Source organism: Pseudophryne corroboree, chromosome 2, assembly GCF_028390025.1.
Source record: "Pseudophryne corroboree isolate aPseCor3 chromosome 2, aPseCor3.hap2, whole genome shotgun sequence".
Lineage (NCBI taxonomy): Eukaryota > Metazoa > Chordata > Amphibia > Anura > Myobatrachidae > Pseudophryne > Pseudophryne corroboree.
The window spans coordinates 993,475,271-993,490,565 of NC_086445.1; the positions used below are offsets into that span (position 1 = coordinate 993,475,271).

Sequence of the window (15,295 nt, forward strand, 5' to 3'; positions counted from 1 at the left end):
GTCCCTCGATGCAGTGAGCCTGTTGCCAGCAGGTCTCACTGAAAATAAAAAACCTAAAACTAAACTATTTACTAAGCAGCTCAGGAGAGCCACCTAGTGTGCACCCTTCTCGTTCGGGCACAAAAATCTAACTGAGGCTTGGAGGAGGGTCATAGGGGGAGGAGCCAGTGCACACCAGGTAGTTCTAAAGCTTTACTTTTGTGCCCAGTCTCCTGCGGAGCCGCTATTCCCCATGGTCCTTACGGAGTCCCCAGCATCCACTTAGGACGTTAGAGAAAATAGTAAGACTATAAAAATGAAATAAGAAAGCTTAGGGCTGCTAAAAACCAGCCGCCTTCTGACCATGGTCCGGCTCCTGCCGCACCAAACAATAAACTGATTTGCCTGAGCCAGGAGGCGGGGATATATGGACGGGCCCGTTGCATGCTGGGAGGCCAAAAAGCTTTGACCGATTGGTGCAAATCCGCTGTCGCTTCATCAAAACCCAATGTTATCCTGTGGATAACCTGTGGACCCTGCCGGAGAAAAATTAACTTTTGCACGATATTCTAATTTTCTGAGTTTTACCTGTACTTGGTGACTAGGTCCTGTCCAGCCCTGGAAGTCATTTTCCAAATAGGCAGTTGGTTTGAAGGAAGTGGTATTCCTATTTACTGTTGGTGTGAGTGAGGGACGTCAGTCTAATGGTGTCGGCCACAACTTGATTTACCTGACAAGATAGCCATTGGCTGGAACAGTTACCTCAGGCAAGTTTGCACCACAGAAAAATGGTAATTATACAGAAACACAGCTGCTTGGAGACACGAGAATGCTAAAACCCATCGATCACCTGAATATTCCATCTAGGGGTCGGCAGTGAGGTATTGCTTAATATGTCTAGCGTTAATAAGATACAATTTAAATTATTAAACCTCCCATATATACAGTACTATACGTCAGTAAATGGTGCAAATGATACACTTCAGGCCTTTGTGTTATATATATATTTCTTTTTTTTATTATTTCAACATCACACCACATTTCACAGGACTGTGCACAGGTTACGGAGTATCGATAATGTAATACTGCAGAACTGTTCTGTATATAATCTCATACATGTACTAAAGAAGCAATGTAAGATTTACAGGAGATTCATCAATGACACAGCTTTCAGATAAAGTACATTTTTTCCTTATACAGTACAGAAAACAGTAAAGTTTAGACCAACTTGAGATGTGCACTATGTCAGTAGCAGAATACTCTGTAAAAGATTCTGCAATAAGACGTAGAGGGTTAGATAGCCACCAATTGTACAGATCACTTACACACATACAGATTGCTGGCCGCCATTTTCTTGGAGGGCTAAACCAATACTCAGTAAAGACTGTGGCCTCACAACTCACTGGGAAATATGACATGATTAGCAATTTGCTAAGCTGCATTAAAGAATAATGGTTCAACCCACAAAATGTCTGCCATCGATGTCTAGGCGACAGGGACACAGCAGCAGAGCGGCTGTTGCCTATTGAAGACAAATTCCAAACACTTTGAATAGTTGGAGTAAAATGAATCATCTGTGCTTCTATACAAAGGTTTTTCTAATTAAGGGGTCTATTCATGAAGCAGTGAAAAGAGTGGAGAAGTTGCCCATGGCAACCAATCAGCTTTAAAAGGAAGCCTTTATCAAGTACATTCTATAAAATGTAAGGGAGATGCTGATTGGTTACCATGGGCAACTTCTCCACTGGTCTGTTTCTCCGCTCTTTTCACTGCTTCATGAATAGACCCCTAAATTATAACCTTCAGTTTGCGTTTACATTTACACTGTATAAAATATGATGTAACATATTTTTGATCACTTTTCTGTATGTGCAAAAACCAAGGCTCATTGCAGTTCTCAGATGGAATAAATGTGTATAAGCAAAGTTCATAGAGATCGTGTGAGACAAACATAGATGGCCAATTGTACAACATCGTATTAACAGAAACCGATTCCCATATACAGACGCCGCTCTCCTCAGTCATTCCGGTCCGCATCTTTTAAACACTTTTCTATAAACTGTACAATTCAACAGCCGCACAATAATTAAAAAAAAAGCAGTATATCCCTCTCACCCTTATTTGCAATATAGTATTTCCATAATTATACCACTTAAAAATCTAGTAACTGTTCAATATATTAAAAGGTCTATCCATGCTATATAAAGGTTTTATTTTGTTTAAACATCCTCTGAGTTACCTACATGATATTTTATCCTGTGTACATGTTTTAAATAGTCTAATCGGCTTTAACATGTTTCGATTAATATAATGACTACGTTAACACTGGACATCCAGATGGAAAATCGGACTCCCCGAAATGTTCCTAGAGCTATTTGTATGACCTGGCCTATAAATGATATTTGTACAGGAATGTATATATGTATGTATGCAGCCCGTAGTTATTACACCCCATAAATACTGGTCACTAATCCGTATATATCAGAACATATTAAGCATTTATTCCTGTAAATATTTGCAAATGGCATTCCTCACGTCTACTCTACAACACAATTCAGACCAGATAACAGTACGGTGTACTAATATGAATGACAGCCTAATTATACCACACAGTATATTTAGCAATGTATCATCTGTACCAAAAAAAGTAAGTAGACTTCGCATCTCCAACATTAAAGTGAACCTGTAGTCAACACAAGATAGAGGCAGCCATTTTGTGGTCTGAACCAACATTCATATTTCAGTAAATGGGTGAGTGTCAGTCTCCCAACAAAATGGCTGCTTTAATGAGTTGCGCATTTCTAACTACCCAAAACCGGAATTGCACATTTTTCTAAGGCAAGTAGTAACATTTTGGATGAAAATGGAGTTATTGGGAGAGGAACCCGGTGCATGACTGAAACTATTATGAACTATACCTATCCAGTGAAATACAATATTTGGAAATGTGATGAGGAAATTAAAGTGCAATTGTTGTATATCGGCTCCAACTTGTTATATACACCTTGTAAACCCTGGAGCACGCTAGTGTGTATTTAATATTAATGACTTGCTTACACAGAGTAAATCTGTCACAGTGAAAAAATACAAACAAACAAATAAAAACATTCACCATTTTCCCCTGGGATCCTGTAGGGAAGTGATCTGAGGATACTGGATATAGGGGCTAAGTCAGGTTGGATTGTAGTGTGCGATCCAACTGGAATTTTTGTTGAAAAGATGCGGGCGCATGCGCAGTGACCATCCTGCGCACGCACTTCTCCTGCGCATGCACCCGCATTTTCTGCGGGGGGGGGGGGGGGGGGGGGGGTGGACGACGACGAACAGGGGGCGTGTTGCAGACGTGAACACGGCAGCTGCGTGATGTCACACGCAGCCGCTGCGATCATGAAACTGGCGGGGAGTCTCCTGTGGCCGCAGCTAAGCTGCACCGGCAGGAGGCTCCCACAGTTTCTGCTAACAAGCAGAAATTGCGAATGCTCCGCAATTTCTGCTTGATCATCTGGGGGAGGCGCCGGTCAGCATGCTGGGCGGCCTTGCCCTGTGATGGACGGCCCTCAGCATGCGATACAAAGAATAGCAAATTCTGCTGAATTTGCTATTCAACCTGAATTAGCCCCATAATCTGAGAGAGAAAAAAGCATTTAACCGTATAATGTCAGAAATGATAAAGTTCAATATTTGTATTGTTAAAACCTCTTTCGAATCCTAGTTTTGAGAACTGTAGATGAGAAAACAAACCTAATAAACCACGCAGACTCAACTTGTACAGAGAAGGTATGTACATTAACAATGTAGGGTTTTGTTTGCAAATATAACTCCTTTCCTACAGGCTGTAAGATCCATTGTATCTAACTAACTACCTGTATTACATTTTGGTCCTCTTAGTCCTGAGCTAAATGACTGTCACATATTGATCAGCAGCTGGTTTGAATTAATTGGCCCAAGTAGCTTTCCACACTAGTCCGTTCAAACCGCACATAACTGAATATGCCTATTACAGTAAGAAGAAATACTTTATAAAAAGTTTGCTTACTTAGATACAGGATAACCATGCTAAAAACCCCAGAAACTTTCAATAGAAAGCGAAACGCGTCAAGGTAGATGGTCCCAGTTCTTATACAATTCTCTTGCACGCCATCTGTGCATCTTTTCAGCCTATCCATTACAAAGCTTCACCAGCAATATCGGACTAATTTACTTTCCCAGTATTGGTGCGCATTGGAGCAATTTAGTTTTTTCCCCTTTATGACCAGGTCTGTACACGGAATCCAAGTGCTGCCTCCTTTTCTTTCTATAGGATAACAATTATATTTGCAAAATAAACCCCAACATTTTCCACATTTAACCTCCATCCATTAAAATAAAAAGTCCTTTACAAATGCAAATACATAAAATTAAATGGACTGTAACGAGTCAATACAGCGGAAAAGGTTAGTATAAGAAATTGTACAATATTTGGCTGAGGGATACATTGTGGGGAATCACACTTCCTATATGTCATTCCACATGATCAAAGGACTCATTCTGTAATCTATAGATTTAGGTCTACACATGATCAGAGTTTCGCCAGCTACTGTAGAACTACAACTCCCAGGATGTTTTGCCAGGCACAACTCACTAGTTCTTAGGTAGCACTAATAATACTTTATTGCACATTTATGGAACAATTAATGACCAGTATTATGTATTGTGCCTTTTGATTTCAGGTGTACAATGGGGTTGATTTAATTCTCCGACAGTTGAATAGCGCCGGGAATTAGCTCCCGTCGTTATTCAATTCAGCTCATGTTAAGTCGGCGAATGCCCGTTCTCCCGGACTTAACAGGTTGAGTTGTCGGGAGAACGGGCATTCTCCAACTTAACTCCCCGGGGTGATGCTGATTCCCGACAGAATCAGCCTTGCGGCAGCACTTTTGTCGGACTTCCTCTCGCATCCCCCGGGGGGTGAGAGAAGTATTCCAGACAATTGAGTGTCACTTGGCGCTGTATTGAATAGCACCAAGAGCTAATTTCCGGCGCTATTCAACTGTCGGGGAATTGAATCGACGCCAATATTTGAGGATAATATAACTTCCCCCCAGATTCAGTTATTTCACATAAGTCCTGGCACTGTGCAGTGTACATACGGTATTTCCCTTTATAGGAGTGTGCGGTTGCTTGCAAAGAGGTAGCTACATCAAGGAGCCACAAGAAACACATTTGTAGGCAATGCACCATGTTACTAAATAAGCCCAGCTTATTAAAACACATTAGGAACAGTTGGCGCAAGCTGGTACAAAAGGAAAAAAAAATAATTATATTTTACAAAGCAACCAATAAGACGTTTGATTTCATCTTCTAAACCAGCCTAAAAACTGACAAACAAGCCGATTGGTTACTAATAGAGTCATTACTTTTTCTTTGAACTAGCTTTTGCAGATTTATCCCACTCAAGGGGAAAAATAAGCCACCACGAACTCTACCTGACTACCTGCTACATGTGTGTAATTCCTATTGAGCAGTAGGGGAAATCACATTGATTCCTTGGGATATATGGACTTCTATTACAATGCTTTTATTTTGCTTACTCTGTCCTATTTCCAGTGGTAAAGCAATCTATGGCTCTCCAGCTATTGTGAAAGTACAGACCAAGGCATGGTAGTACTTGTAGTTGTACAACATACCTTAGGCCACTTTTGCCTCTATATCTCTCCCATGTCAAATATAAAACAATAAACACCTATTCAAACTACAGTACAATATATCCTCCATCAACATATTTGGTTTCTGTTCAAGTCAGTGGATAAAAAGAAATGGTTTGTGCCTCGGCCTCAGTCTCCCCCTTTACCTATTGTATAGTGGTTTCATTGCCATAACAGTAAACATCAATGATCTAAACAGGTTTCCCCAAAACAAATGCATACTTTCATTTTTAAACGAAGGCAGAAACATACACCCCCCCATAAAAAAAAACCCCCAAAACAAATCGAACCACATCCTATGCACTCGCCTGACAGTTTTCATGGTTTTTCCATATAGCACACACATTTACATTATGCTGAAGCACAGGAGGAAAAAAAAAAACAACATCTTCAAAAATATTGCCCATATAAAGCACAAAAATGTATTATGAGATACATTAAATAGTGGTTACATTAAGTAGCGATGTATTTCATAATCGACTAAACGTATTGCACACTAGAGAGAGAGAGAGCACCAAGCCCAGGTTACCGATCGGTGAAGTCTAGACTTGGTGATGAATAAGTTGATGGTTTTGCCGAGAGCGGTTCATGTTTTGTCCTTGAAGGGACACGTGGAGGGGGCGGGGGCTTCCTTAGCGATAGGGTATAATTTGAACCATCCGGGATTGCGTTGCGGTTGTTGTCCAGTCTGGAGTGCTGAAAGCTGTTCTGTGAACTGATCCCGTCCATTTCCGCTCCATTGATGAGTGAACTGTCCACTTTACCGGCAAAGTTGTCTTCGTCAAACGTCACCCAACCTTTTGGATTAGGTTCTGGCATTGCGGAAAAATTGTGTGGTAATGAAAGACTTTTTTCAGCCGGACCCACCATAAACATTGGCCTGCCCTGTTGGGGAAATTGATCGAACAGGCCAGTTGAAAGCGATGTTGGAGCACTTAGTGAGGCGTTTGGTGTATTAAATGGGTTTCCTGCATTTGCCGATCTCTCAGTGAATGGGTTTGCCGAGAAAGTATTCGCCTTGTTCAGAAACGGATTGGGCGATACCGGCGGAACATCTTGAGACCTGCTACGGGCCGGGACCGGAGGCAGTGTAGACATGCAACTCTTATTACTCAAGGTAGAAAGGTTATTTTGCACTGCAGAAGGCAACAGAACCGGCTCCTTTTGATTCGATGATAAAACAGAAGATATGTGAACGGACGTCAGCAGCTTTGTAACGGGAGGCTGATCAAATGAGAAGTCCACAAAAGGATCATTGTCAAAATGACTTTTAAAGCCACTGACTCCATTAGTTGGATTCTGCAAGGGAAAAAATAAAATAAAACTAACATTAAAACAGCAATAAGATTAGAAAGAATAAAAACACATTGCATCGGGTTCCAAAAGTAAAATGAGCAAGATGGAATGTCATAAAAATAGAATTAAACGGCTTTTTCTACACAGTTACAGTACTCACTGGTCTCAAATAAAAATGTCTATTCACATAAACTTACTTGGATTGGACTTTTAGTTCCCTCATGCAATATTCATGCAATAAGTGGGATGAAAATTCAATAAACTCTGGGTGGTCCAACAAAGGCCAAAGATGAGAAGGGACTTTTCTCAGAGAAAATAATAGGTCACTGGCTTTTACAGCTGCAGCTTTGGTTTCCATTTTATCTTAGTGTCATCCAATATGCTGTATAATGGCAAATGCTAGTAATGATTACTGGAACAATTCCATACCTTTTTTTTATAGACACCATAGAGAAATAATTGCTGCACCAGACTGACACAATCACTTTCACTTCACTCTAGTTTTATATAGTGTTTATTGTAGGATCATATAATGTGTGTGTTTTTGTCAAAGGCAACAAATATGGATTATAGATGGATCGGTTTCCCTTTATTTACAAGAGTTACCTCAGACTGTGTCCTAGATATGTGAATTACCTCACTTAAAGAGGATGTGCCACCTATGCACAGGCAGCCATTTTGTTGGCTGAACCAGTATGATATCACTAATACACAGCCTGTTGGATATTCACAAGGCCTGGCTTCTAGTCATGAGGTACTGGTTCCCTGTGCACTAGCAGGCTTCTATTTCATAAATAGATCAGCTCTGGCCACAAAACATATATGTCTCCTAGATGAAAGGTACACTATAAGGAGAATGTGTAATTCGGCAACACAAAATCTCTGTATCAGTCTTTCAGTTTTATTGGCTAGATAATCACCTGTCTTTTCAGTGTTTTATCATATTATTAGTGTTTTATCATATTATTAACGTATGACCTGAAAACCCGCAAAGGTATCTCCAAACTCTTTAAGGCAGTGTTTCCCCAACAGTCCAGGTTTTAAGAATATGCTTGAGCACAGATTGTTAACTCAAAATAACTGAGCTCCTAATTAAGGCACCTGTGCTCAAGTATGGCTATCCTTGAAAACCTGGACTGTTGGAGGTCTATTTACTAAAGTGTGGGTTTTCAGATGTGGAGATGTTGTCCATAGCAACCAATCAGATTGTACTTATCATTTATCTAGCACCTTCTAGAAGATAATAGCCGACATAAAGTCTAGAGTAGTCAAATTCCGACCACATTATTAGAAAACAATTGATAATGATCGGAATAATCTTTAACAACAAATTAGAAATGCATGACATTATAGTTCTGGAGCCAGGTATGGTATATGTAGTCGATATTCAGTACGTCTTTACCAGAATGTCAACATTTACAGAATGCAGACAGTCATAATGTTGACAATACGGTTTCCCATTAACTTTGAATGTTAGCATAACCCTTACCATAATTGCAGCCTGACCCAAAAATCAGGTGTACACATTCTAGCTGTCAACATTCTTTATATGTCGATAATCTGCCGACAGTATGACTGCATACCCTATAGCCTTCTGCCAAATATGTCAGCTAGCTTAGAGGTTCAGGCCAACAATGTTGACATGATATATAGTGAGGTGTTTGCAAGGAAGTGGGGGCTGAGTATATCTAGAGGACTGGAAACCCTGCAGAAGATAAATTAGATACATTCTGATAGAGAGTATCAAATTAATTATTATAATTTTGCCTTTAACACTTAAAAAAAAAAAAAAAACCTTAAGAAAGTTTGTGTCAACGCTACAGATGTTTCCTCATACAGGTAGCCTTACTACGCCACGCAACGCGAGATGACTGGCGTAGGTGAGCCGCCAGGTCCTGTGCAACTCTGTTAACGTGGGGCGTGTTTTTTTATTTTGCCGAATATGTATCTTAAATGCAACACAGTGTGACTAGAATGCACAAGGAGTTTATGGTGATTATGTGATATATGACATAGAAACATAGAATTTGACGGCAGACAAGAACCACTTGGCCCATCCAGTCTGCCCCTTTCTTTTTTTACCATATTTTTTTTTTATCTCAAACCTTATTTGAGCCTTATTTCTTTGTAAGGATATCCTTATGTCTATCCCATGCATATTTACACTGCTCCACTGTCTTAGCCTCTACCACCTCTGATGGGAGGCTATTCCACTTGTCCACTACCCTTTCTGTGAAGTAATTTTTTCTCAAATTTCCCTTGAGCCTCCCCCCCCCCCCCTCCCATCTCAGTGCATGTCCCTGTGTCCTATTGCTTCTCTTCATTTATATATTGTGTATATTGTGTGTGAAAGAGGGGGACATGTACTAAGCAGTGATAAAAGTGGAGAACTGCGCCAGTGGAGAAGTTGCCCATGGCAACCACTCAGCTGCTCTGTATATGTTTATAGTATGCAAATTATAAATGTTATGTCAATGCTGATTGGTTGCCATAGGCAACTTCTCCACTGACACTGACTCACTTCTCCACTTTTATCACTGCTTAGTACATATTCCCCCGAATCTATATATGGAGCAGAACAGAACTTGTATTGGAAAAAAGCTGCGTCTGCTGCATTGTAGCCCTTTGTGCACAGATTCAGAGACTCAGCCGCACCCAGATAGACTAGTGTCGTATCAAATTAATCAGCACATGCCCTAGTCACATTGCGCTGCGACACAAACGCATTTTCGGCAAAAACTACGCCTGATGCGAGAAGATTCTCGTGCAACCTGCCAAGAGAGGCTGTTTGGCTTGACTGCATCAAAGATGTCTTTAGACTTCTCTGTATAACTGCAGTGGGTCTCACATTATCTTTACATTCCTAAATTGCTAAATGTTTCAATACTGACTAGGGATATGCAACAGATGTTCACAGAAATATGGCAACAGTCACTGAGCAACCCTTGATTTTCTGCCTGAACAGAGTTGTTTGGAGATAAAACCTGCAGAATTCAGAGCACATGCTGATCTATAAGGTGATAATACTCAAGTTTATATAATTAGTGGTAAATAAGTGCCATGCTCATCATTTGCAAAACAGCAAGGTTAAAAAAAAACCCCAACAACACTCCTGAGGTTCTATAAGCAAGTTCATGAGCTGTGGCATAACACAAGCTACCCAGCCACTTACACAACCACTCCACTATGCTTCTGCAACCTGCCCTCACATCCTCAGTATAGGACATGTTTAGTAAAAAACACACATAAAAAAATCCACAGGAACACCAGCGCTTCTGTCATATCTGCTCCCAGTGATGTCATGCAAAACAATGATACAAGTTTCAGGGGACATGTATGGGTATATTTAATAAGAGTCGGATCCATTCCGACATGCAGTTGTCGGAATGGATCCGACAACCCCTATTCAATGGACGGCCGCTGCTGTCAGCGGCTGCGGATGCGCTGACAGCAGCGGCCAGGAGTGCAGATGGCGGCGAGCATGAGCGGGAAGCAGAGATCGGCGGCTGGCGGGGGGACATGTCTGCGGCGGCAGGGGGCGGCGCTGCAGGGAGAGAGGTCTCCCTGCAGCGCCTCCCCCCGCCTACATGTCCCCCCGCCGGCTGCCGATCTCTGCTCCCTCCACATCCCGCAGTACCGCCTGTCGGATTTGGCCCCATTTCCGACAGAAGCACGTGGATCGGCGGCTATTCCGCCGATCCACGTGTTTTCCGACAAGTCGGAAAAAATCAGCCCCTATTGAATAGGTCAGAACCCCTTCCAACCTATTTCTGTCGGAAGCTGCCGTCTTTCCGACAAGACGGCAGCTTCCGACAGTTATTGAATACAGCCCATAGCATACCCCATCCAGGCTGGTATATTGTGCCCCAAAACATTGTAGGTGGGATGTACCGAGCCTTAGAAAGAAGGAGTAATTGCCCAACGGGCTTCTGATATTTCAAAGACTGTGCTAGAAAAATGATTGGCTATGGGCCACGCCTCCACTTTCTCTCTCCAAGGCTTGATACACCTCCCCCTGTGTGTATTGCCTGCAGCTGAAATATTATACTGTGACACACAGCACTCTAATGAGAGCCAGCAATGCCAGTGGCATGTATCCTTATCAAACAGAAAGCGCTTCAGCTGTAAGATTGCTCAGACATGCTTCCCTGTCCCTGTCACAGCATTACACTCTTCCGGCCGGGGAAGAAGCACCTGAGTGATGTGGCACATTCACTGCACCCACTACTATTCTGCTGGTTATTTCTCGGAGGGATCTGAAAAGTTAGCATTTTGGACGGTTTAAGGACCAAACCAGTAGAGTTTCTTTGATCCATGCTAAGATGCTTTGGGGATCTCTGGCAGTAGTGGGTGGAACAGTAAGTCCCAGGAAACAGACATTTACGCTGTGCCGCCCAGGACACGGACATTTACGCTGTGCCGCCCAGGACACGGACATTTACGCTGTGCCGCCCAGGACACGGACATTTATGCTGTGCCGCCCAGGACACGGACATTTACGCTGTGCCGCCCAGGACACAGACATTTACGCTGTGCCGCCCAGGACACAGACATTTACGCTGTGCCGCCCAGGACACAGACATTTACGCTGTGCCACCCAGGACACAGACATATATGCTGTGCCGCCCAGGACACAGACATTTACGCTGTGCCGCCCAGGACACAGACATTTATGCTGTGCCGCCCAGGACACAGACATTTACGCTGTGCCGCGTAGTCCGTAGAGGATGTTGGGACTCCGTAAGGACCATGGGGAATAGACGGGCTCCGCAGGAGATAGGGCACCTTAAGAAAGCTTTGGATTCTGAGTGTGCACTGGCTCCTCCCTCTATGCCCCTCCTCCAGACCTCAGTTAGGGAAACTGTGCCCAGAGGAAATGGACAGTACGAGGAAGGATTTTTGGAAGGAGATTCATACCAGCCACACCAATCACACCGTATAACTTGTGATAAACTTACCCAGTTAACAGTATGAACAATAACATAGCCACGGTTCCACCGAAAAACTATAACATAACCCTTATGTAAGCAATAACTATATACAAGTCTTGCAGAAGAAGTCCGCACTTGGGACGGGCGCCCAGCATCCTCTACGGACTACGAGAAATATATTTACCGGTAAGTAAAATCTTATTTTCTCTAACGTCCTTGAGGATGCTGGGACTCCGTAAGGACCATGGGGATTATACCAAAGCTCCCAAACGGGCGGGAGAGTGCGGATGACTCTGCAGCACCGATTGAGCAAACAGGAGGTCCTCCTCAGCCAGGGTATAAAACTTATAGAACTTTGCAAAGGTGTTTGTCCCCGACCAAGTAGCTGCTCGGCACAACTGTAATGCCGAGACCCCTCGGGCAGCCGCCCAAGAAGAGCCCACTTTCCTACTGTAGTGGGTCTTAATCGATTTCGGTAACGGCAATCCTGCCGTAGAATGCGCCTGCTGAATCGTGTTACAGATCCAGCGAGCAATAGTCTGCTTTGAAGCAGGAGCGCCAACCTTGTTGGCAGCATACAGAACGAACAAAGCTTCAGTCTTCCTGATTCTAGCCGTTCTGGTCACATAAATCTTCAAAGCCCTGACTACATCCAGGGACTCTGAATCCTCCAAGTCCCGTGTAGCCACAGGCACGACAATAGGTTGGTTCACATGAAAAGATGAGACCACTTTTGGCAGAAAGTGAGGGCAAGTCCTCAACTCTGCCCTATCCACGTGAAAAACCAAGTATGGGCTTTTATGTGATAAAGCCGCCAATTCGGAAACACGTCTTGCCGAAGCTAACGCCAACAACATGACCACTTTCCACATGAGGTATTTCAACTCCACAGTTTTGAGTGGTTCAAACCAAGGTGACTTGAGGAAATGTAACACCACGTTAAGATCCCAAGGTGCCACCGGAGGCACAAAGGGAGGCTGAATATGCAGCACTCCCTTCACAAAGGTCTGTACTTCAGGAATAGAGGCCAATTCTCTTTGAAAGAAAATGGATAAGGCCGAAATCTGGACCTTTATGGACCCTAATTTTAGGCCCAAAGTCACTCCTGTTTGAAGGAAGTGAAGTAGACGGCCCAAATGGAACTCCTCCGTAGGAGCAGCTCTGGCCTCACACCAAGAAACATATTTCCGCCATATACGGTGATAATGTTTTAACGTCACGTCTTTCCTAGCCTTGATCAGGGTAGGAATGACTTCCTCCGGAATCCCTTTTTCCGCTAGGATCCGGCGTTCAACCGCCATGCCGTCAAACGCAGCAGCGGTAAGTCTTGGAACAGACAGGGCCCCTGCCACAGCAGGTCCTGCCTTAGAGGAAGAGGCCACGGATCCCCTGCGAGCAACTCTTGCAGCTCCGGATACCAAGTCCTCCGTGGCCAATCTGGAACAATGAGTATTGTTCTGACCCTGCTTCTTCGTATTATTCTCAACACCTTGGGTATGAGAGGAAGAGGAGGAAACACATAGACCGATATGAACACCCAAGGTGTCACCAGAGCGTCTACCGCTACCGCCTGAGGGTCCCTTGACCTGGCGCAATACCGCTTTAGCTTTTTGTTAAGACGGGATGCCATCATGTCGATTTGAGGCAGTCCCCAACGATCCGTGATCTGTGCGAAGACTTCTTGATGAAGTCCCCACTCTCCCGGATGCAGGTCGTGCCTGCTGAGGAAGTCCGCCTCCCAGTTGTCCACCCCCGGGATGAACACCGCGCTTACATGGCCTTCCCGCCCAGCGTAGAATCCTGGTCGCTTCTGCCATGGCCATTCTGCTCCTTGTTACGCCTTGGCGGTTTATATGAGCCACTGCCGTGACATTGTCTGACTGAATCAGAACCGGTTTTCTCCAAAGCAATTCCTCAGCTTGACGCAGGGCGTTGTATATGGCCCTCAACTCCAGGACGTTGATGTGGAGACAAGACTCTAGGCTTGACCAGAGACCTTGGAAATTTCTTCCCAGTGTCACTGCTCCCCAGCCTCGGAGGCTTGCATCCGTGGTCACCAGGACCCAGTCCTGAATGCCGAACCTGCGACCTTCTAGTAGGTGAACACTGTTCAGCCACCACAGGAGAGATACCCTGGTCCTGGGAGACAGGGTGATCCTTTGATGCATTTGTATATGGGACCCGGACCACTTGTCCAAGAGGTCCCATTGAAAAGTCCTCGCATGGAACCTGCCGAAAGGGATGGCCTCGTAGGAAGCCACCATCTTCCCCAGGACCCGCGTGCAATGATGCACTGAAACCTTTTTTGGTTTTAATAGGTTCCTGACCATGGCTATGAGTTCCTGAACCTTTTCGATTGGAAGAAAAACCTTTTTCTGGTCTGTGTCAAGAATCAGCCCCAAAAAGGTCAGACGCGTTGTAGGGACTAGCTGGGACTTCGGTATATTGAAAATCCAGCCGTGTATCTGCAACGTCTTCATGGACAGAGACACGCTGTCCAGCAACCTCTCCCGAGATCTCGCCTTTATGAGGAGATCGTCCAAGTATGGGATAATTGTGACCCCCTGCCTGCGCAGGAGCACCATAATTTCCGCCATTACCTTGGTGAAAATTCTCGGGGCCGTGGAAAGCCCAAACGGCAACGTCTGAAATTGGTAGTGACAGTCCTGCACTGCAAATCTCAGGAACGCCTGATGCGGGGGGAATATCGGAACATCCTTTATGTCCAGGGACACCATCCACTCCCCCCCCCTCCAGACTGGCGATGACCGCCCTGAGTGATTCCATTTTGAACCTCTTCAAGTACAGGTTCAGAGATTTCAGGTTTAAAATGGGTCTGACCGAACCGTCCGGTTTCGGGACCACAAACAGGGTTGAGTAATATCCCTCTCCTTGCTGGAGATGAGGAACTGTGACAATCCCCTGTTGAATATACAATTTTTGGATTGCTGCCAACACTAGCTCCCTTTCTGACAGGGAAAACGGGAAAGCCGATTTGAAAAATCGGCGAGGAGGCAAGTCTTCGAATTCCAGCCTGTATCCCTGAGAAACAATCTCTAATGCCCAGGGATCCACCAGCGAGTGAACCCAGACGTGGCTGAAAAATCGAAGACGAGCCCCCACCAGATCTGCCTCCTCTCGGAAAGCCCCAGCGTCATGCGGTGGACTTTGCAGACGCAGGGGAGGACTTCTGCTCTTGGGAACTAGCTGTGTGCAGCTTTTTTCCCCTGCCTTTCCCTCTGGCAACAAAGGATGATCCACGTACCTTCTTGTTTTTATTGGAACGAAAGGACTGCATTTGATAATGAAGTGCCTTTTTTGTATGCTGCGGGGGGACATAAGGTAAGAAAATAAGAATTTACTTACCGATAATTCTATTTCTCATAGTCCGTAGTGGATGCTGGG

General features: G+C 44.1%; 1 protein-coding gene across 7 annotated transcripts in view; it reads right to left on the reverse strand.

Annotated features, from left to right (window-relative positions):
* Positions 1–968: 968 nt before the first annotated feature.
* Positions 969–15,295, reverse strand: part of SYNJ1 (synaptojanin 1) — a 153,265-nt gene continuing 138,938 nt past the window's right edge. For 5 of the 7 annotated variants that reach the window (XM_063956445.1, XM_063956446.1, XM_063956448.1 and 2 more), the window contains one exon: positions 969–6,962. In XM_063956445.1, the coding sequence (XP_063812515.1) occupies positions 6,189–6,962 (774 nt within the window). In that variant the 3' untranslated portion in view covers positions 969–6,188. The remainder of the gene's footprint in view (positions 6,963–15,295) is intronic. The other 2 variants (XM_063956450.1, XM_063956449.1) reach the window with 1 other exon arrangement.